The following is a 23,015-nucleotide window of genomic DNA, read 5'->3' as shown; positions in this document are numbered from 1 at the left end:
CAAAGAAGAGAATTTTTAAAGTTTCGTGCCGTCATTGCTGGATAGGGAGACAACTATACAGCTCATGACGTCAATTTGTGTAACAATAAAGACAATAATATTACGAGAATCACACAATTACACAATTGTTTTTCATGCAAAATGCACATCCAGTTCACTTGTTACTGATATGTTATGCTTTCTGAAAGTGGTAAGTCACGTGCTCTTTCACTATGCTACAAAAGCGAAAATCTGCTGTCATTTCTTTATATTTTCTACCTATTTTTGTCCATAATGACGTCATGAAGTGTAGTAGTTTCCTTATCCACATGCAGATGACGACACCAACACTTAATGAATTCCCAACTTTTGAGTAGATTGTCGGATTTTGCTCAAAATTCCATTGATGTGTTCTAATAATTTTACTGCTTTCAGCCTGTCCACATTTATGTTTTGGCTTTGGTTTCCCTTTCAAAAGAGCCCCTAGGAGATACGAGTCTGGCCGGACCAGACGAGTGAACTACTTTAATGGACAGAGTATAAATAGTCGCAAATTGTATAGAACAATCAAACGGTTTCTCCAATAAACTCAGTTCCCACACCCACACTCTCAGCTGTAACAATCACCGGCAATCGATTCAGTTCAGTGTATTCTCTCTCTCTTATGTTGACTAGCAGAATGATATCACTTACCCTTTGATGATATCTCATTATCTTGTAATAAATGATTTTTACCTCAAAACTCGCATTTTGTTTGTAAAGCGTAGCATTGCATTTCCATTGTAAACACTGGTAAAGAAATGCGTTGTAGTATTATCGCCTGTATGCAATCAATGACACATTGCAGTAAACAATTTACAGGACGAGCAAGTGCTTCCTATTTGCTCATGTTTGCCAATAACTTACACTCAGCTTTTGAAGATTTCGATCCAAGCATAATATCCATTTGAGGCGAGGGAGCAGATCTGAGAAAAGCGGGAAGAACGCGCCAAATTAATTGTCATTAAAAAACGAAAAAGCAACACAGTTACTTCTTCTGTGGATTGCTTTCTAGCGAAATCAGACGGAATAGAGAAAAATGGCTGTCTTCTTTCTTGACGCACAAAAAGTGCACAATAGCAAATACGATCAAGAGACAATAACTGGCAGAACGTTTCGGAGGGTACAGATGAAATGAAAGAGAAGCTTGTAATGCGGTTGAATACAATCAAAAACATTTGTAAGGTTTATACAAGGTAACAAACCAGAACACAAAGTTGTACGGACTAGATTCAGCATTACGTATACAATAACTAGTGGGCAAAAAGTTAATGGTTTGACGGAATTCCGTTGTTAGAAGATTGAAATTTTTTTTTTTGTCTGAACCTGAGCATGTTGATAGGACAAGACACAATGGAGGGTGTTTTCGGTTGAATCGGTTATGAGTACAGATGCTTATAAATGAAGTGCTTAGTTGGCAGCTGTAGTATAGCGTAATGACAGTCATTTATGATGTGTACCAGCCGAGATATTTGTAGGTACATGTGGGAAAGAGTTGCTACTGATTTCGGCTGACCAAAATTGGCAATGGTGATTGCTTTAGAGTCGGTTCAATTGATTACAGATACATTTAATCTTGCACTCACCGTCGCCTGCGATGAAATACAATGCCAACGACCAGGACTATCAAAAGTAGAGGGATACCGACTCCAAAACCAGCGGTCAAACCCACTGAAACTGCATGGACAAAAAGTCATGCTAAAGCTTCATGTATACGATTACATAGTGAAATGACAAAGTGGATTATAAGAGTCATATAATTATGTATGTCACTAGTACTGCCAAAAGGCAAAACTCTGTATCACCATTGTTGAGATCTTCGAGGAAATAATTTTATGCCAAATTTGGCGAGTTTCGAATGATAAAAGTCTCGAAGTCCTTTATATTATGCAAAGTCATGTCAACTGCCTGCTTGCAATACCAATTTCAACAGCTACTGCAAAATAAAGTTTAAGAGCAAAATTTTTGTGGGAGAAAGAAATTATTCATGAGGGGAGAGGATGTGTTGTAACGCTTTCATTTTCTTAACGAATTGGTCTGTTTTTTAAGATCGCTATATTGGCAACTTGACTGGTGAAATACATGTTTATTAACAAACACGTCTACAGATTGAAACGATTCGGAATCGAACCCGTCATTGACTGCTTTCCGTGCAGCGACGCTACTTCCAGGCGACTCCTATCCCTGGTTGCCGGCAGTTACACGATCGAAACTTGGAATGATTAGTCAGGCTCTGATCGAGTGAACACATTGCTATATGTTAAGTTATCCAAGTTGGACAAAACTGTTCGAGCGAGAGAAATAGATCATTCACGCGGAGGAGAGAATTTTCGTTCCCTTATATAGCGACCTTCCGACATTGAGATGTTAAAAATACAACGTAGACAAGACTTGTCAAGCGAGAGAAATGTCAGAATTTAGAGGCCTCACGCTCTTAATTCAACTCGCGCATTGCCTACAGGGAAGGTAGTACAAAGATGAGGTAATTTTATTCTTTACAAATGAAAAATCATTAAAAATCAGTCAAGTGGAATATTGCCACCTTTGGTGGTGTTTGACATTGCTTGAGGACTGGAGCTTTTGCAGGCTATGAAGAAGTTGAATGAATCAGGGTTTTTATATTTTTAATGAATTTTTATTGATATATGAGGTAATTTGCTATTTTTACCGTTTTTGAGAGTGACTGGATGACTAGTCTCGTATGGGAGGCTCTTAACTTTTTTAAAGCTGGAAAACACCCTAAAATATGTTGTTTGCTTGAAAGCAGATAAAATCTCCCTTCATCTGCTTCAACTTAAAAAAAAAGATCTACGATTCGATTAATTTTGTGAGATTTATGGAATATGCTGCATTTAACACAGGTTTTTATGGGAGCCCGGAAAAGGAGCGTGAGGCCTTTACTGCGAGACTGGTAGGCAGTGGGCATGAGAGTCGTCTGCCAGAATGCGATGTCTCGCCAGCAAACGGCATGCAGAGTGTATACGGGAAGGTTCCCGGGGTTGCTGCCATGGTACCTGCTAGCTCAAATTTGGAAATATTCTTCAAGGGGTAAGTCAGACTACCAATCCAGTGCCCTGACAGTTTTCTGTGTATTGTAGAAACCTGTACTCATGCTCTCTGTTGTTGCCCTCATGTACAATAGTAGGGCCATTCTGTAGGCATGTCCTGGACTCCCCCCCCCCCCCCTATTTCCCGTCCCATCCCATTCTATCCTTCATCCTCTGTAAACTCTAATTCCTACCTTATTTCATTCCATTTCATTTCATTTTTATTTCATTTCCGGCCAAAGCATATAATATGACAATTTCATATAAACAAATAAGTACAATGTAACTATTACATTTCCAAATGAAATTCAGATATACGTCATTTGTTTAAATGAATAAATAAACATACTAGTTGAAGAAATACATGGGCAAAATGTGACTGAATCATAAGAAAGAAAAGGTCGGAAATGGAGGGGACTGCTAAAAAGCCAAGCTTGTAGAATGCAGTCCCCTCGTGAGTCGTGAAACTTATAGTAATAATGCAACAAGACAATTTGACATAGTTCTCGGGAAACAGAACATAAAACGAGTACGCACACAAAACGCACACACAGACAAAAACAAAGCTGCTCTCTTAAGCCGTGGTCACAACTCGCCGTATTTGCAAGTGCGTGCTGTCTACTTGCAAAAACGTGGGCAAAATTTGGGGATCCGTACGTAGCAAGTACCGCCTCAGTACGGATTTTGGAGCACGCAGACACGCCGTAGCACTTTTAGGACACGAGGAACTTTCGCTGCGTTCGGGCTACGGATTCGCCGTAAGTGCGGGCAACGTACGTGCCCTCTACAGCGAACGCACTAACTCCGTGCGTCTTTTAAAATTTTTTCACCGTCACTTGCTCGACGGACGGCGCACGTAGCACGTACGTGTTGATCACGTAATAAGTGCGCAGCCCGTGCTTATTCGACACTTCCCTGAGTTCAACTGTTCAATAGAGCACGCAGACCGTACCGAACTTGTCGAATGAGCACCTGCTCCTCACTTAAAACGCAAGCTGTGCGCAGTGATTTCTGCAATGTACACGAGCCGAGACGACGGAAGAGTATCATCATTTCGTCTCCAAGATGTCCTGATGTTGGCAATTATGCATACTGTTCTATTTCACCTACCGGTCAGAAATGCCCTGTAATGATTATGGGATCGAAAAAAATCGCATACACAGAAAAAATGATTGTTATATCATTAGAAAGGGCACAAAAGACACCGTCAAAAACTGCTTGAAGAAGCAAAGCATAAGAAATCTTGAGCTCTAAGTGGTCAGTACACGAAGTGACCAGGTTTTTTGAGTTTTGAAAAATTGTTACATTTATGAGTTGCACAAACGTGGTTAAAAGGCATCGACCATCATTGTGCATGTATGCAGAACAGTGATAAAGTCAGTACCATTCTCTGAAATTGAGAATGTATATATTTTGAAATTAAGCAAGGAAGAAATTTCTGTGACAGTATTACCTTATATAGGGCCTTAATTGCAAACGTGACACCTTCAGACTCAGATAAATCTGCAAAACCATAGACCTACATTCATTGTTCTAGTAATATGCTGATAAATCTATGCTAATAAATCTAGCTAAAAATGACTCCATGGCTGAAATGCCACCACCTCTGAAACTGGGTATAGAGATGGTAGACTTCATAACAGCAAATCATATGCATCTCACCTCCAGTGCCAATGTGTTAGGATGTTTCAACCAATATAATGTTATACAATGTCACTGTATACCTGATATTGACAGGTGCCTATTAGCCTACATCAGGTAATACAATGCCATTTTATACGTGATGTAACCTATGACCTATACCTGATAATTATAGCCTATTTCTCTCTCAGTGAGTCAAATATGCACAAATTTCACATATACTATTTCATTAATTTATTAGTTCATTTATTTCAATCTCATTTTCTTTCAACAAAATATAAAAACCTATAGACATGAAATGAATATGAGACACAGAAGGTTAAACTACCATTTACACGTATGGAGAAGACGTATGATTATACATCTGAAGAACCTCGGAAGATGGTCCTATAATTAGGCCTACCCCTAGCATCTGACGGGAAAAAAAAAAATCATCGCACTTGCGCGCACTTACAACATGCGACAGAGTAGGGTTACCGTACGTGAACAGCACGTGTAATTACAGCCTCCGCAAGAGAACGCGGCAATCGCACGCAGATTGTAAGTTGTAAGCGCGTACAACTCACTTACCACGTGCACAACGTACGATGCACGTAACCCCTCATGGCCAGGCGTGGCGTGCGGGCCACGTACAAGTAATTACACCCTGCGCAACCGTGCGAGTGTCGTGCGTTGACGTACTTCCTCCCTGCCCTAGTCACTTCCTCCCTACGTTTTTAGAAAAAACAAAACAAACGTGAATGCCGTGGCCTCCGCCAAGAACGTACGGACGAAAAGGACGCATGGCAAGTAAGTGTTGTGACCAGGGCTTTATATACGCGTGGAAAGAATAAATAGGAGGTCAAAGGCCAGAGGGGGACAGGAAGACAGAGGAAGAGAGAGAAAAGGGCTAAGGAGGAAGAGTTCAAGGGTCAATGCCAGGGCACATGAGACTTTGGTCTTACCAAGAAGTGGACTATCTATAAGTAATATATATAACAGTTTTTATATTGAGTTTTACATTGATTTACATTGTAAAAGTACATCATATGGCCTGGTGGTTGGCTCAAATGCTCCATGGAACAGTGACATTGAACTTCCCTTTCTTGCTCATTGAACTTAAATATTTACCTTGAAATGTGTTATGAATAATTATTTCGATATTTTGGGAGGTTGTCAGGGTATCCAGCATAAACCTTCAAATTGGACTTCATGAATGCCATTGAATTGTTGTCTATAATGGGCCCTAGACGCAATCTACATCCAATTTCACCGAACCCAAGGTATAATGCCAGTAAAGGTGCATTGATTGAATTTCAGTACATGGTGCATTGTAGCTTGATGGGGTCCACTCTGCTGAAAACAAGCATGAAATGTAAGAAGTTTTATATTGTTGTAGTCGGAATTAATATTTCTACAAGATGACGGTGTTAAAAAAAGTGTTTGGAAGCACTTGACTGCTCTATAGGCCTCACGCTCCTAATTCAACTCGTGCATTGCCTACAGGGAAGGCAATACAAAGATGAGGTGATGTTATTTTTTACAAAAAAAAAATCATTAAAAATCAGTCAAGTGGAAAATTGCCACCTTTGGTGGTGTTTGACATTGCTTGACGGACAGGAGCTTCTGCAGGCCATGAAGAAGTTGAATGAATCAGGGTTTTTGTATTTTTAATGAATTTTTATTGGTATATGAGGTAATTTGCTATTTTTTTTTCGTTTTTAAGAGTGACTGGATGACTAGTCTCGTATGGAGGCTCTTAACTTTTTTTTTTTAGAGCTGGAAAACATCCCCAAATATGTTGTTTGTTTGAAAGCATAGAAAATTTCCCTTCATCTGCCTCAACTTAAAAAAAAAAAAAAATCTACGATTCAATTGATTTTTTTTTTAATGATTTATGGAATATGCTGCATTTAACCCAGGTTTCTATGGTTTCTCCAGAAAAGGAGCGTGAGGCCTAGAGCAACCACAGATAGCCTGGCCGTAGCGTCTCTACCATAAAAAAAAAGAAAAAAAAGTAGACATATCTTTTTTAATTATTGTTATTTTAGATCAGCTGTGGCGTAGCCTTATAGTTCATGTGTCTCCGACCATTAAAAGCAATGCCATCAATATAGTGTCACAAATCATGTTAATACAAATATCGTCGGCAAATTAATTCAAGTTTGTACCCCCTCCCCCCCCCCCCACACACACACACACACACAGCCTAACCATAAGACAATCAAGATATCCAAAAAATACGAACCACTTGGAAGGGTTCTGGCTTGAATACTGTCGCACGGACCCGCTCCAGCAGAGGTATATGCACAGACAGTGAAGTTATAGCTTGTGTAATCTGATAAGGACCGGTACGTCAAAGTCGTATAAGCCGTGAATATCTCCTCTGGAAAAGTAGGGGTGTTGTCATCTCGTAGCTTCATGAATGTACATCGATAGAAAATATCTCCATTCCTGGTTTGACATGGTGGTATTAACCACATGTATGTCAGCGTCTGTTCCGTGCCAGTTCCTACTGTAAGGCTACCGGGTTTTTCTGTAGGTACTACATAACAATCAATATCATTTTTACGAAGTTTGGTCCTACTTATAACATTTTTTTTTTTCAAAATTCCCATGTCCATAATCTGTTTGTATAAAAAAGTACAAAAGCAAACTTCGATTTAAAACTGGATTACACTTGCAGTGAATATCATGAAACCACAACCGGCTTGTAAGATATGGCTAAATTACGGTACTGATACCACACGCGAGAGGTTTCTCACTAATCAATTTACACATTTTTTTTTTTATGTTTGTCTCTTTTCCTATCTTTTGCAGTCTCTGTATAACGTCCAGACTTTATACGTAAGAGAAAGAGATATACATATGAGAGGTATTCATCCAAATCCTACATTATTGTAAGAACCAAGATTTGAAGTCCATATGCAAAATTAGTTGATACAGACAAACACTAAAGGATACATGCATAATTATGTCTAAATGATAGCATTTGCGACTCACGAAAAAAAATGCACGCAGTCTTTTCCAAATATCACAAATTTCTTCCATTTTTTTCTTCCTCTCTCAAGCAGACGATTCAACACCTTTGCCTTTTCGCTGGCACCGTTATTACTCTGATTTTGTTTTGTTTTGTTTTGTTTTTTCTTCTTCGTGTTATTACAAGTCAATCTCATTATTTTAGTTATCACATGGAATATTCGAAAGAGAGGCTAACCGAAAACAAAAGATTTTTTTTCTTGGAAAACATACAACCATGGATTCATGGTCCACAAGCCATTCACTACAGTTGAGAAGCATATTTAGATATATTTTCCACACACAATCATACTTTCACTCACTTAATTTCTGTTATGAAGTACCTGATTCATTTGAATGAAACATCGTCCACGATGCCTGTATGGCCATGTAGTCGTCACGGTCCACATAATATGGGAGGACAGTAAAGTTGTATGTTGAATGTGCATACAAGTCGTCATAGGTGTAGAAGGTCTCATTTGTTGTAGAGACTTTTGAGTTGTCTGATTCGGTGTCGTCGCACTGGTCCCGTAGCAGAAGGGTGCGTGTGACTTGGTAGGCGATTGGGAAGCACTTTGTGGCTGGTTCTGCCCACAATATCTTGACGTTATCATACGACTCCGAGGTAGCTGTAAGATCGTCCACTGGATCAGGTGCTGGGTAGAGAAACATTGCTTTCGTTTTTTACGTCACTACTTTTGTAAAAAAAACAAAACAAAAAACAAACAGACAAAAAAAAAACGCTACATACCACTGGCTTACTCATGAAAATGATTCGGTTAATTATGTTGGAATACATGTACGAAACCATGAATACCAATACCACTGAAAAATACACTCTCACACACACACATACATATAATATTTACACATTGACAACTATCACAGTAATTGGTGTACTTTTTATACACAGTCTTTTACTCTGTCATGTCATATCAATTGAGACTAATTCTACATTCATGATTTTCTATCACACTATAATGTTATATTCAGTTAAATTTTATTAGCCGTTAAGTATTTTTTTTTTTTGTATAGCTGAAATATCGTGCATGGTTGCGCTAACTAAAAAAAAAAAAATAAAGCCTACCAATGATAGGGGTATACGTTGCCAATTCAAATGCAACTTTTATAATCTCAACCGAGACATATCCATGGGACCGCGTAAACACTTAGCCAATCTTAGTTAAGGGCGCCTGGGCGGGCAGTTGTGGTCACATTTTGTCGAATGTCTTGCATCGGCAAGAAACTTTGTGTTTTTACATATTCATGATCACTGATAAAGAAAAAAAAAATAACGAACCATTTTTATGTCAATTGGTTGGGACCACCCTAAGAAATACAGACAAAAAACAAAACAAAAACGTATGCACAGTTCATATTGCTCAGTTGGTTACGTGGGAGCTCAGCATCGGAGTCGTATATGAAATAATGATTATGTCAATTTCAGGAATTCCTCTCCTACATCCAAAGTTTCTAATTGTATAAAGTCTCATTTTACATTAGATACTCGCAAATGTAAATGGCATACATTGTTCTTGACGTTGACTGTGACAGATAGATCTTCTGGCATGTATACAAAGTAGAGCTAGTTTGGCTGGACCCATATATTTATGCTGACGTCTGAGTATATGAATATAAGAACGACCCAAGTCCATGGAAGACCATTTCGAGTAAACTAAAAAAAAAACTTCATATCTTTTTATTTGTCCAATAATATTATATTTAACTGTGAAGAGAAGGCAACATTGTATTTACAAATTAGAACATATATTATTATGACAATTGACATTTACATTAATTGTGGAGGGGCCATTTTGTGTGGTGGACTTGGGTCGTTCTTTGATTCATATACATGATATTCTGCTATAGAGATGAGAGAAGGATGAGAGAGGGCGCTATCAAAGAATGACCCAAGTCCTTCATTCTTACATTAATATAAGATTTAACTCATTCATTTCAGGCACTTCCGGGGGTAATTAGGATTTATCATTGATACACAAGATGAGTCCATGCATATAAAGCTACAATTTCCCTTGTCGAACTGAATTTGGCCAAAAATTGGACTTGGGTCGTTCTTATATTCAGGTCTTCATTTCTCTCTTCTCCGTTGTGCTAAATCTAAATTCCTTTACTTATCACTACGTTGTACAGGAATTGTAGTTATTAAGAGGTACATAATTATTGTGTGTGTGTATGTGTGTGTGTCAGTGGTAGTGTCGACCAAACTGGGCGCCAAAGGAGTACTAGTACGACTACCATGAAAATCGCTTTTATAGCATGTATACTAGCACCACCATGAAGCTCGGTGGGATCTTTTTTCTTTCATGCACCTGAGCCGAAGGAATAATTAATTATGCTAACTCGTTTATAACTCGCTAACTCGCTAACTCGTCTACGCGGTCCCAAAACAAAACATAAAGAAGCACATAGCTCTTGTGTGATATTTTGTGTCGTTACTCATCGAGGGGAAAACAATTTCTTCGTTGCAGTTTCAGGAGTGATCCCTCTGAAGACAATACCAGCTGATTTTAGGTGAGCTTAGGTAAGCCCCCATCCACCAGCTTCTTGACACTGCTTGGATGCTATGTAGTTACTATGAAGTGCTCACAATTTCTCATCGGTTTCTTTTTATATTCGAAGTAGGTATCTTATTGGCTTGGAACAAGGTGGCAACCTGGTGGCGACTCGAGTCTCGCTGGTTGCGGTGTCGTCTCCGCAACATCTCCGCAACGTCTCGTGCAAGCTAGGATGATTTGCGGAAATTGCAAGAGATTTGAACATGTTAGATATTTTTCAAGACTATTTTATTTTTCAATTCTCCATCAGGCCACGGAGACGTCTTCTTGGTTGTAGCAACGTATCCAGGACGTTTTCGCAACCTTGCGGGTACCAATCGCGACCTACCAGCGACTATGCGGAGACGTTGCGGAGATGTCGCGGAGACGTATCCGTTACTGAGAAGACGCCTCGAGGATGTCCACGGACTGACGGAGACGGCGCGATTTGTTGGTTATATTATGTAGATTGTTGGATATACATGTAGGTTATAAACTTAAAAACTTTTCAGTACATATTTTGGCTTTTGAGTCGCACAAGTCGCAGCGATGTCTCCTCCAGTGAGTTAGGCTTATACGATCCGTGTGGACAGAAAGTCTTCATTGCATCAACTTACCTATGACATCAGTTGTTCCATTTATTTTCCCCTCAGGCCCGGGCAAGTCTATCGAGTTGATAATCACCACAGAGAAAATGTACTCAGAACAAGGACTCAAGTCGGTTGCAAGATGGGTGATGGAATAGTCACCTTCGAACCCCATGACTCTAAAATCGGCTGGGTATTCGCTCGGCCAGTACGTCAAGTTGTAGCTGAATGAAGACGAGTTGCACCGAAGCCACTCTGACCCAGGGTGGTTGGGCAGCTTTACATACGAACCACAACATTTGTTACAGTTTGAGTAACATTTTCTTTTTCATTTCTTTAGATATGCCAAAGTACCTTGAATGCCTTAATAGATTTCTGTTCTCCATTGTTCTTATACATGTTATATACATTGTTCTTATACATGTTATATACATGTCATATGCATTTCAGATTGTAACAAATTGGTTGAGCAAACTGAGATATCTGATGTTATTGTATTCTCTTCTGAGGATGATGCCAAGCAATGTTACACAACCTTATTACCTTACCCATGTATGTCTGTTAAAAATGTTAGGTAGTGTATCCAACGGTATTGATGATATCAATACTCTTAATGATGATATGCCTAATCTTGACCTTATTTATGATGACCATGACGCTACATTCCATCCGAAACTAACAACATCTTGTTATATTTTACCGCGACACGTAGCACAGCTTCAGTCTTTCAGAGCGGAGTATACTTTCTCAGTTATGCATTATAATATAAGAAGTTTGATTAAAAATTTTGACTAGTTACAATTTTTTCTTGACACTTTGAATGTAAAACTTTCAGTTTTGGGATTATGTAAAACTAGGATGACTGAAAATTATATGTCTGATTCAATTGAAAGTATTTTCATTGACATAAGTATGCCAGGTGGTAAAAAAAAGTATTGATAGGAGAAATTTACAAGCCCCCAAATTGTAATCATTCTGACTTCATCTCAACCTTAGAAATTATTTTAGATTCGCCCCATCTCCGCAACAAACACGTGTACATAATGGGAGATTTTTAACTTAGACTTACTTGATTATGGTAAGCCACAAACACGTGATTTTCTTGATACTATGGTATCATCCTCTTTCACTCCTTGTATCACCAAGCCTACAAGATTATTTGGAGCCTCCGCAACACTGATCGATATCTTTAAACAGCCATGATTATGATGATCAATGTATCGCTGTTACGGACATATCAGATCATTTTCCCGTTATAGTTTCTTCCATTTCTACTGTACCTGAATCGCATAAACAAAAGGTGTGTAAAAATTTATCGCAATCACGAGTGTTCTCCGATCATAATATCCAGCTGTTCAAAAAAAGTTTATCCGAAATTGATTGGAATGAGGTTTTAAACTGCACTGATCCGAATGACGCGTACGACAGATTTATGAATATTTTGGTACCTTTATATCGCATGCATTTCCCTTTGAGAAATCAAAGAGGAAACTACAAAACAGTTCCGCGCTCACCCTGGATAACAAAAGCTTTACGTAGATCCATAAACAGAAAAAATACTTTATTTTACAGGTATAAATCATGTAATACAGCTTTGAATAAACCAAAGTACATTAAATATCGGAATACTCTTACGTCTCTGTTACGTAAAGCAAAAAAAAAAAAAGATTATTTTTGTTCTTTGTTTGAACAGCACAGGTCAGATGCAAAATCTACCTGGCATGTAATAAATAGCGTTATTCATAAACGTGTAAAGGAAGGGTATCATTGATAATATCCTTTGTGAAGGGAAGAATTTAACAGATGATGTGGAAATTGCGGAAGCATTCAACTCTTTTTTTTGTTTGTTAATATTGGTCCGAATCTGGCCCGCAATATTTCATCTGTACACAGACCATTTCATTCTTACCTTTTAAATTCCAATCCACAGTCTTTATTTTTTCTCCCAGTATTGTCAATTCTTTTAGTCCCAAGAAGAGTACAGGTCATGATGGGATTTCTAATCACCTCATGAAATGTATTATAAACGGAATACTATCACCCTTAGTTCACATTTTGAATTTATCTCCATTGTGCCCATTAAAATGAAAATTGCTAAAGTTATTCCAATCTATAAGAAAGGCAGAGAGGATGAGTTGGGAAATTATCGACCAATATCCCTTCTGTCATCCTTTTCTAAATTACTTGAGAAGGTGATTAATAATCGTTTAATCAAATTTGTAGACGATTGTGATATTTTAGCTGATAATCAATTCGGGTTTCGGAAAAAACATGCAACCACCCATGCTATAATTATTACTTCTGGTTGAGAAAGTTGTAAGAGTTATAGACACAAAGTCGCATACAGTCGGTCTGTTTCTGGACTACTCCAAGGCCTTTGACACAATAGACCACGAAATTCTTTTGTATAAACTAAATCATTACGGCATTTTTGGAAAGGCCTTGGAGTGGTTCAGAAGTTATCTTACCGGTCGATCTCAATTTGTTTCCGTAAATAATCATGAATCTGATATAAACTCGATTTGTTGTGGTGTTCCACAGGGCTCCCTCTTTGGTCCTCTCTTATTCATTTTATACATCAATGACTTCCGTAACTCATCCTCTCTGCTGTCTTTTCTTCTGTTCGCAGATGATACAAGTCTCTTTTATTCTCACTCAGATCCTTATGTTTTGCTCGATTCTCTGAATAATGAACTTAATTTGGTGTTTGAGTGGATTCAGGCAAATAAATTGTCGCTTAACATAAATAAGACCAATTATATGGTTTTCAGTAAAACAATAAAATCTCTTCCAGGTTTAGTTTTAATGAACGGTTTACAGTTAAATCAAATATATTCAACAAAATTTTTATGTATTTATATTGACAGTAACCTTTCATGGAAGGTACATGTTGATTATTTATGTAAATTGTTGTGCATGAATGTTGGAATTATTCACAAACTGAAATATCTCTTCCCAAAGCCAATATTGCATTCTCTTTATAAAACTTTATTATTACCTTACTTGAATGACGGAATATTAGCCTGGGGGAATTGCTCAAAGACTAAAATTGATTCTTATTCTTGGTTCAGAAAAAGGCCTTATAATTATAAATCGAGCACAATTTTGTGATCACACTGATGAATTGTTTGTTTCAAGTAAATTGTTAAAAATTTCTGATTTGTATTTATATCATGTTGGAATTTTCATGTATAAGTTGAATACTGGTGACCTTCCTAGTATATTTTCCTCAATGTTTGTGAAAAACAGTGATATTCATACTTACCCTACAAGACACAGTGAATCCTATCATTTTTCCCCTGTTCGTACAGTTCTAGCCCTTAAGACAATTACATCTACCGGCCCTTCTTTCTGGAATGAGTTAGATTCGGTTCGGTTGCACTCAAGTTCTTTAAGCTCCTTTAAGAAAAATGTCAAAGCCAATTTTCTGAAATCCTATGTGTAATTATTTTGCCGTAATCGCTTAAATTCTTTTTTTTTTTTTTTTTTGCATATACTCAAATGATGCCTCGCTCGGAAGACCTCACCAGTTTGATTAACTTCCTACTTTTCTAAGCATTTATACCATAAGTTAATCATAAACATTATATACTATACTTTGTACATCCCGTAAACATTGTAATATTCTCGATATTTTGAATTTTGCATGTTACGTCACTTCTGACTTTGATATACTGTACTAAAACCCTATGTTACATTTTTGGAACCCACATCCTACAAGCTTTGCTTTTTAGTGGGTTCCTCATATTACACGTTAATATATGTCCTTATACATTTGTGCATTATTGGTTGAAACTGACCATTGTGTGAAAAACATTTCTGCTTCAAATCAAATGGAATATAAAACTTGTACGAAATGTGGAATATGGAACATGAATAAAAAAAAAATATATATATATATATATATATATATATATAAAGGGTCATGTAGAACGCTAATGCACTACACATTACCATGTTAATTTTTCTTTATGGTCTCTCTTAAACATTAAATTAATAAAATTGTATTGTATCACATGCACAGCTCCGCACAGCACAGCACAGCACAGCACTCACCTCAGCACAGCATTATGGTAAAAAAATGCCTATTGATAAGAAATAAACGAAAACTATTTTGAATTTCTCCTTTACTTTTAATTTCATAAATTATTACAATATTTTCGATTTGACTATTGATTCTGCTTTGGTAGACACGTCCATTATACAGATATGTAAATCGATTTTAAGCTTTGAATTTTACCCCGAGGCCTCGATCCATGTCAAGCTGCTGCTTATGATCGCGGTCTCCTGCTTTTCTGTTATTATAATAACCAAAATGTTTAATTTCTAATATAAATTTATTCAAATCCCCTCTGTTATATTCTTCTCTTTGAAATTCGTTTAATGAAACGACGTGATCATATGCTCTGAATGAATATTTCATTATTATTCATATAATCTACAAGTGTTGATTTGATGATTCTCCTCCGAACTTTCTTTTTTTGTGAGTGATATGCTACATGTTTTATATATCGAATACTGTCATGTTCGTAGTGTGTATATGTATATGTACCTTGAATTAATTTGTATTACAGTATATGCTTACTTTAATAAATGTCGTGTAACGTGATTTCCAAATATGTGTATTCTTTTGTTATGTGTGATTTGGAAAAAAGGCAGAAATAAAATCAATCAATCAATCAATCAATCAATCAATCTTTATTGTGCCCTTCGCACAATTACCCCCCACTCAGTGAGTGGCAAGATTTTCTTTATGTATCTCTTTACCTAGGGCCATCTTCCTCGTCAAGCTTAGCTTATGATGGTCCCCTGCATTTCATTTTTATCATTTCCTATTGCTTCCTTTCATATATGATATTCGTTCTTGAAAAAAAAGAAAATGTAAGATCGAAACGTTACGAATATTAGCTGTGTAAATGACTATGTATCAAAGTATTTTGTTGATTTGTTGATTTGTATTGATTTTGAAATGCAGAAATAAAAACTGAACTGAACTTAACTGAAATCAAGAATAATAATTTGATTATCATCTTTCACTGTTGCCCTTGGCCTACCAGCGGCTTTCGGCTGTCATTGACATTACTCTGTTGTTGCCAGGTACGAACTTATACACATGAGTGGAGGGGATATACCGTGTACAACATCTTGTCCAAAGACTTATAAACACTAGAAGGGATTCTAGCCAGGGATGTCCGATTGAAAGTCCAGAGTTATATGCCCTTTGCAACAGTGTCCCATTATAAATAGAGTGTTATAAAGAACTGCTTTCCAGTAATAATGGGTTCACCATCATCTCAGTCTTACATGTAGAGCGAAATACACCATACCTTTATGTTTCATCTTTTACTGCCGTCTTTCGAACCACTTGATATCATTCTTACCTGCCAAGTTACTTCGATACTAACTGCACCAGTGATGTTGACAGTCATCGCTGATGGAGCGTAAAGAGGCGCTGAGAACATTTTGCAAGCAATGAGAAACAAATTGGAAAAAAAAAAGGTCAGTGAAAAATAAAAACAGACCTGTATGAGACGTTAACAGCCACTCTTATCCCACACTGTTTTCATATTGTAACCAAAATAGATTATGTGCATATTTATGACCTTAACAATAGGCGTTTCTATTAAAGCAAACACACCCGCGAAAATGATTTTTACAGCACATACACCAGGTTGTACACTGAGATATTCGAATTTAAAACATGTAGGATAATCCAAAAGTATTGCTTGGACTCACCATCGCATTGTGTCTTTACTCTGATAGGTGACCTGCTGATCCCACCCGTTGGTATACCGTCTACCTCTCGCCTGACGGACAGAAGAAACTCATAATCTCTATATCCATAAAGACCAGTGATATTAGCAGTGCTGTCCCCAGAGATTACAACGGGTTCATCGGAGTTGCCTGTGTTCCCTACGTCATCTGTCCAACTGTACGTAATCAGGTACGAGTGCACCGGTCCAGTGCCATAATCGTAGCCGTCCTTCCAGGCGTTCCATGCTATTAAAACTGAATCGCTTGTTACATCCAATATCCAGGGAGAATCCACCAGTCTTGGCAATGCTAAAAATAAGAGAACAACGGATAAATATAGCCTGGAATGTTTGTGTTAGAAAAATAAAATATTTCTTACTCCTGTGACTAACAAGACTAGACATGGTGTAAGCCTTTTCTGATTGTCTGTGTAGTGTAATGATTTACCTGAAAAGCCAAGATAACGGTATGTTTAGTATTGTTCTACGGTATGTTTAGAATTCCTCAGTAGTAATACTCGTGTTCTGTTCCGTATACGGTCGTTGACGGTAATTAGAAACATGAATATAACAATTGTGACCCGCTACAACAAAAAGGTCCTAAAGTCGCGCACGGTCGAAGCCGTGAAAATCGAGTTTGAAGTCAGAGCATTAAAATTGGTCAAAAATTTCGATTTTCTGTTTTTGATATATTATTGGAGTCTAACATGTCTTCTATCATCTGTCGAAATTTTGAAGCAAAATGATCAAAGGAAAGATTAAAAAAAAAACGTTTTTCTGAGCCATGTTTTTTGGCGTTTCAACGAAGCAGAAACTGGTTCGAAAATTTGGATTGAGCGCCACAGATAGGCTCCGCCCCTAACAACGACCAGAGTGATCTCATTGGTCAGTTTGCTGCTTGCTGCTAACCGAAGCGTGAAGCTCGCACACTGCCCAGTCGACTGGTGCGTGCGGGCGGGGTGCGCTATGCTCAGCCGCTTCTCACATCCTGGTCACTGATTGGTTGGTGAGGAGACCGCCGACGCTGATGTGCTTGAATGAACTCTTCGGGGGTTGCTAGAGCTTACCTTCTATTGACTTTCTATTGTCGCGATTGCGTCGAAAGGAAGACTTTTAGGGCGCTTTTCTCGAAACAGTGATTTTCCAGACGTCTCGACATACTCTCTTTTAAACATCGATATCTCCGCAGCCGATTATTTTTATAAAATGTGTTATATATCAATTTAAAGCAGAAAGATTAGGGGATTATATCATGCAATTTTCAAATAATCGACCTCGCCCGACTTTAGGATCATTTTGTTGTAGCGGGTCACAATTGCTTCATAAGTCTTATGAGTATCAGACTGCGCCTGCAAATAAAATAGTCATCAAATTTCCTTTAAAATTTTCCCCGCAATTAAATGACAGGAAAAGGAAAAAACTTGCATATATAAAATCGATCCCTGTGGTTACTTAAAGATGACTTGTTGCTGAGAGCAGTTATCTAGCAAATGCATGGTTCTTATGATCTTATTTTTCTATATGTACGTACCAGTGGCGGTGTATTAAATTACTGCAAGAAGACGAAAGCGCTAAGTCATTTGATTTGCACGTGACGATGAGACCAAAATCAGTGTTAGATTTTAAAAAAAAAAGCATGTTACGAATTAAAAATATTCTGGCGGCTCATTGTATTGCATTAAACCTTTGCGATGGTGAAGTCTTAATGTTGTTAAATTCAATACCAACCGTTCATTCTATCACTATCAAATTAGCTGACTCTAAAGAACTATGAGTGGGGTCATGATTATGCTTCCATATATTGACTTTACACATTAAAACAAAGATGCCCGACACCAAATTCTAGTTTACCGGCTACCAAGAAACACTAAAGCCTGTCACATCCTTAACTTCTACCTTTATATAATTCCAGTATGCTCTGAACTATTCTAGTGACAGTAACAGAAATGCTGCTTAGTTTTTTTCTTCTTTTTTTAAGTATTATGTATAATAGGGGAACTTTTGTTGTATAACTATACCTTGCTGACAATCCGACCCAGCCCAGCCATCCGCGCAGGAGTCATCATTAGGACACTGGCCGCTAATCTGATCACAAGTGCTGCTAGTCTTGCAGTGGCAGGGATAATTACATAGGGTTCCGAAATAACCTTCGTTGCACGCTCCAGAGGCTTTTGCAATTAGTTGACAGGGGAAATACAATTGAAAACTGTTTAAAAATTTCAAATAAAAACGAAAAACACATTTCATTTATATTCTTTTACAGTAATTGTTACATTCTTTAGCAAGCGAACAAGAAGTTAAATCACAAGCAACTCATTACAAGCAAGAGACCCATGCAAGGGTGTCCATTTGTATACGTTATTGCAGCAGCAGAAAAATATTAGAATGTAGAACATTATATTTTCAGTGTGCACTTAATTTCTGTTGTCTAATCTGGGGGTTCTTGTGGCATGGTGCCAATGGGCCGGATGCATAAACGCTAGCAATTGCTAGTGCTAGCCTTTTACCTGAATCCGTATGCATAAAAACAAGCAATTGCTTGCGAGCAGTAGCTCTTGCTAGCAAGCACAAGAAATTGCTCGCTGCCAGCAAGCAATTGGTCAGAGACCAAGCATTTGCTTAAAAACGTATGCATAAAATATACCCTTTGCTTGTTCTTGCTAACAATTGCTTACGATTTTCCAAGCTCTGTAAAATTAGATTGAGCTTTTGCTTAACTGGAAAGTTCCCTTTTAAGTATCATTTTCATATTCATAAAGGAAATACCACACTCTTGTGCAGGAGTGGCATAAATCTACAAGAAATTACTCATATGTAGTGTAATAAACTTTTTCGTTTCAACAACTGGAATGTCCAGTTGTTGAAAAATGTGACGAAAAACAGGTAGGATGTCTGACTTCGGTGGAGAGCAAGGAGACCTCTCTCCACGTGCGATCTGGCACATCCGGGCTACTATAAGTAACGATGGAAATCAGTCAGTACGTGTGTGTATATATAATTGTATAGATGTGTCTGTGCGCCTGTGTTTGCATTTATGAGAGTCATTTCATAGCTATTTTGCTATGTCAGGAAATGTTTCCGAACACACATGCCCTTTCAAATACAAGCTGCCACAATCTCCTTTGTTCTTGTGTTCGCACAGACGTGACGTCCCTTTTGTGCGGTACAAGCAAAGGGTATAAGCACAAGCAAAAAGTTATGCATATGGATTTAAGCAATTACTTGAGCTAGAACTTTTGCTAGACGAGCTTGTGCTTTTGCTTGAAGCAATTGCTTACAAGCAATAATTGCTTGTTTTATGCATTCGGCCCAATATCACCAACATTTTGTCACCCTTGTGATAATGCCTGCCAAGTTTGGTGACAAATAGGGAAAAAAAAATGTGTCTTCTTCATCTTCTTCTTCTTCAAGAAGAAATAAAACAAAATGAAACTTGCCCCCCACCCCCCCCCCGCCATGAACAAACTTATAACTACAGCTATATCCTATTAAATCATAATTATGTGACCCTGCACCTCAAAACAAACAAAAAGTCCAGCTAAGTCCAGCTAAGTCACTAATAAAGCAACGCCTTCCATCCTACTTATAGGACTTACAATATCATATTGTACCATATATATATGTATATATATATACATATATATTGTGACGAACTCGCCTTCTCGCCGTGAATTAAGAGAGTGTATTTGACTGTTTGTACAAATGTCTCCGCGAGCCGTGTCAGGATGGCCGAGTAGGCGGGGTTCATTTTGTTGCAGTTTACAACGATCCCTTTAAATTATTAAAACTACTAGTCTTTATGCTACCATGTATTATGTTGTGTCAGAAGCAGCTCACCAACACAAGCGGCACACATACCAAGTTAAGCATCTCTTAAAGTATGTTACTCCCAATCGTCACTTGTAGAGAATGTTAAATTGGTACACTTATTTTGTTTCCAACTTTTACTACCAACTCTTGCTAGCAAGTTATGCTACCAACTCATGTTACCAACTCAGTCACGCTAACGTGGAACACCTTTCACAACCATATGGTGGCACAGGTATCGTTGATGGTACGGGGTAAAAGTGCTATATCGCACCGTTACCAACTTCCTCAGGCGACGACAGGAACTTGGATTGGGCACAGGGCATATGCGACAAGTCACATCACCACTATTCCCGAAATCCAATGGCGACGACTGGAACTTGGATTGGGCACGGACTATGCGACAAGTCACATTACCACTATTCCCGAAATCCAACGGCGACGACTGGAACTTGGATTGGGCACGAACTATGCGACAAGTCACATTACCATTATACCCGAAATCCAATGACTTGCTAGTTGGTCGTCTCAGGAACTGCGCTCCAACTCAGGAACATGTACCACCACTCTCCAACCTATTGTATTGTGGTAGAACCCTCAAGAAGACACAGTGCAGTCACCGATTCAGGAACACATGTACAGTTTAATACATTTAGAAGTGAACATTAACAACACATTGGAAATTATCATACACGGGCAACTTGTTGCGGACTATGTCACACAACGGCCACTTTAGGCAATCCCGGACGGCCGTGATCACCATGGCAATTACCCGCAGTAGTCGTTCAAATTATTTACAATGTTGGCGTGGTAAAAAAAATTCGTACAATGATTATACGTTTTAAACAGTATCTCTTGTACATGGTTACTATAATTCGGCATGTATCATCGGTCTATTAAACCGGAGTTGATATTAAGATAATCCAAACTTGCCCATGACAAACAAGTAACCACATATCTAATAATAAATGTTAAAACTCATAATAATGCACTACCACATTACAGCATTTGCCAAACGTTCCAATAGTGCCCTCTTCCTATGCTATAGGCACAATCGATCATAACACATTATAATCGAAACGGTTAAATCGAATCGGTTCCACCGAATTTCGTTACAATATATATATATATATATATATATATATATATATATAATATACACTCAGCAAAAAAAGTAAGTTCCCCCTAACATTTTTGGATATATCTCAAAAAGTATTTTACGGATGTTCATAATTCGAACGGGAATGGATAGGGAATTTCATTACTCATAACATGAATGGCATATCATTGCCACCAGATATCATTATTGGTGTAAAAAATCGCATTTTATGTCAAAATGCATGGGGAAAAAAGTTGCACTTTAGGCCATAGGAAGCATATTGTATACATTTTCTATGTAAGTTATCAAATGATAACTTACATATGAATGAAAGGATTTTTAAATTGTGTAATTCTCAGGAATTTCTTCAGGTACAATGTGCTTCCCTATTAAACAGATGTTATGCATACTTTTTGAACAATAGACCTTCTCAATATGAAAATATTGGTAGAAGCCACGTGATTTGTAATTCCAATTTAGGTTGATCACATTAATGTGCCTGTGGGCATTTCGCATCATGCCCTCAAGTTGTAGATCAGTTTGCTGAGGGAAATGGCATCGAACGTATGGAGTGGTCTGCAAGATCCCCTGACTGTAATCCAGTAGAGAATCTTTGGGATATCATTAAGTGGAAAGCGAGCAAGAAGTTGAAAGATGACACTTCACTGCAAGAATTTCAGCGCATCTTGCAGAGAACATGGGCCAACATTGAGCAGCGCCAAGTACAAACTTTAGTTAACAGTATGAGGAGGAGATGGCGGCTGGTCATTGCGGGTGGTGGACATATCAATTATCAAACACTTCACTATATGCTCATGAAAAGAAAGAGATAGAGAAAAATGCAATAACCCATGCTTAAATGTTCAGAATCATGAGTGATTGTTTGATTATTTGTGTAAAAGTCATTGCAAATCACTAAAGTGCAACTTTTGTTTCCATGCATTTTGACATAAAATTCATTTTTTCACACCAATAATAATATCTGGTGGCAATGATTTGCCACTCATGTTATGAGTAATAAACTTCTTTATCCATTTCCGTTTGAATTATGAAAATCGGTTGAATACTTTTTGAGATATATCCACAAATGCTATGGGGGAACTTACTTTTTTTGCTGAGTGTATAATATATACGCACTACGCAAGACGGACGATGAATGATGGCAAAAGCTCACTTCAGATTTTAGCACAAGTGGGGTAAAAATATACGGAACATCCTCATTTTTCTTTCTTACCCTGACACAGATCTCCCGAATACCCAGCGGCACAGGCTCCTTGGCATCCAGTGGCCGAGTTACACGTCACACCGGACGCACAGTTACAGTTCAGCTCACAGTTGGCTCCAAAAGTTCCTCCGTAGCAAACTGAAGAAAGAATAGCAACGCGATTGCCATCGTGACTGCTTTAAATGCAATCGCTATATATTAATGAAATGAAATGAAATGATATATGATATCAAATGAAACTCGTAACGCACGATTATTTGAGTAGCCGATGCACCGAATCTAATCA

The 23,015-nt window shown here is 37.9% G+C and overlaps 1 protein-coding gene across 1 annotated transcript in view; it reads right to left on the bottom strand.

Moving 5' to 3' along the window:
- The window catches only part of LOC140236608 (uncharacterized), a 197,920-nt gene that overhangs the window by 30,481 nt on the left and 144,424 nt on the right, over window positions 1-23,015 (bottom strand). The window contains 10 exon segments of the mRNA XM_072316531.1: window positions 886-944; window positions 1,605-1,695; window positions 6,934-7,102; window positions 8,048-8,195; window positions 8,197-8,359; window positions 10,876-11,122; window positions 16,227-16,297; window positions 16,582-16,908; window positions 18,617-18,766; window positions 22,739-22,867. Of these exon segments, the coding sequence (XP_072172632.1) occupies window positions 886-944; window positions 1,605-1,695; window positions 6,934-7,102; window positions 8,048-8,195; window positions 8,197-8,359; window positions 10,876-11,122; window positions 16,227-16,297; window positions 16,582-16,908; window positions 18,617-18,766; window positions 22,739-22,867 (1,554 nt within the window).

The sequence above is a fragment of the Diadema setosum genome, chromosome 13 (assembly GCF_964275005.1).
Source record: "Diadema setosum chromosome 13, eeDiaSeto1, whole genome shotgun sequence".
Lineage (NCBI taxonomy): Eukaryota > Metazoa > Echinodermata > Echinoidea > Diadematoida > Diadematidae > Diadema > Diadema setosum.
The sequence above is the reverse complement of the archived record's forward strand: the minus strand, read 5'-3'. Positions and strand labels throughout refer to the sequence as shown.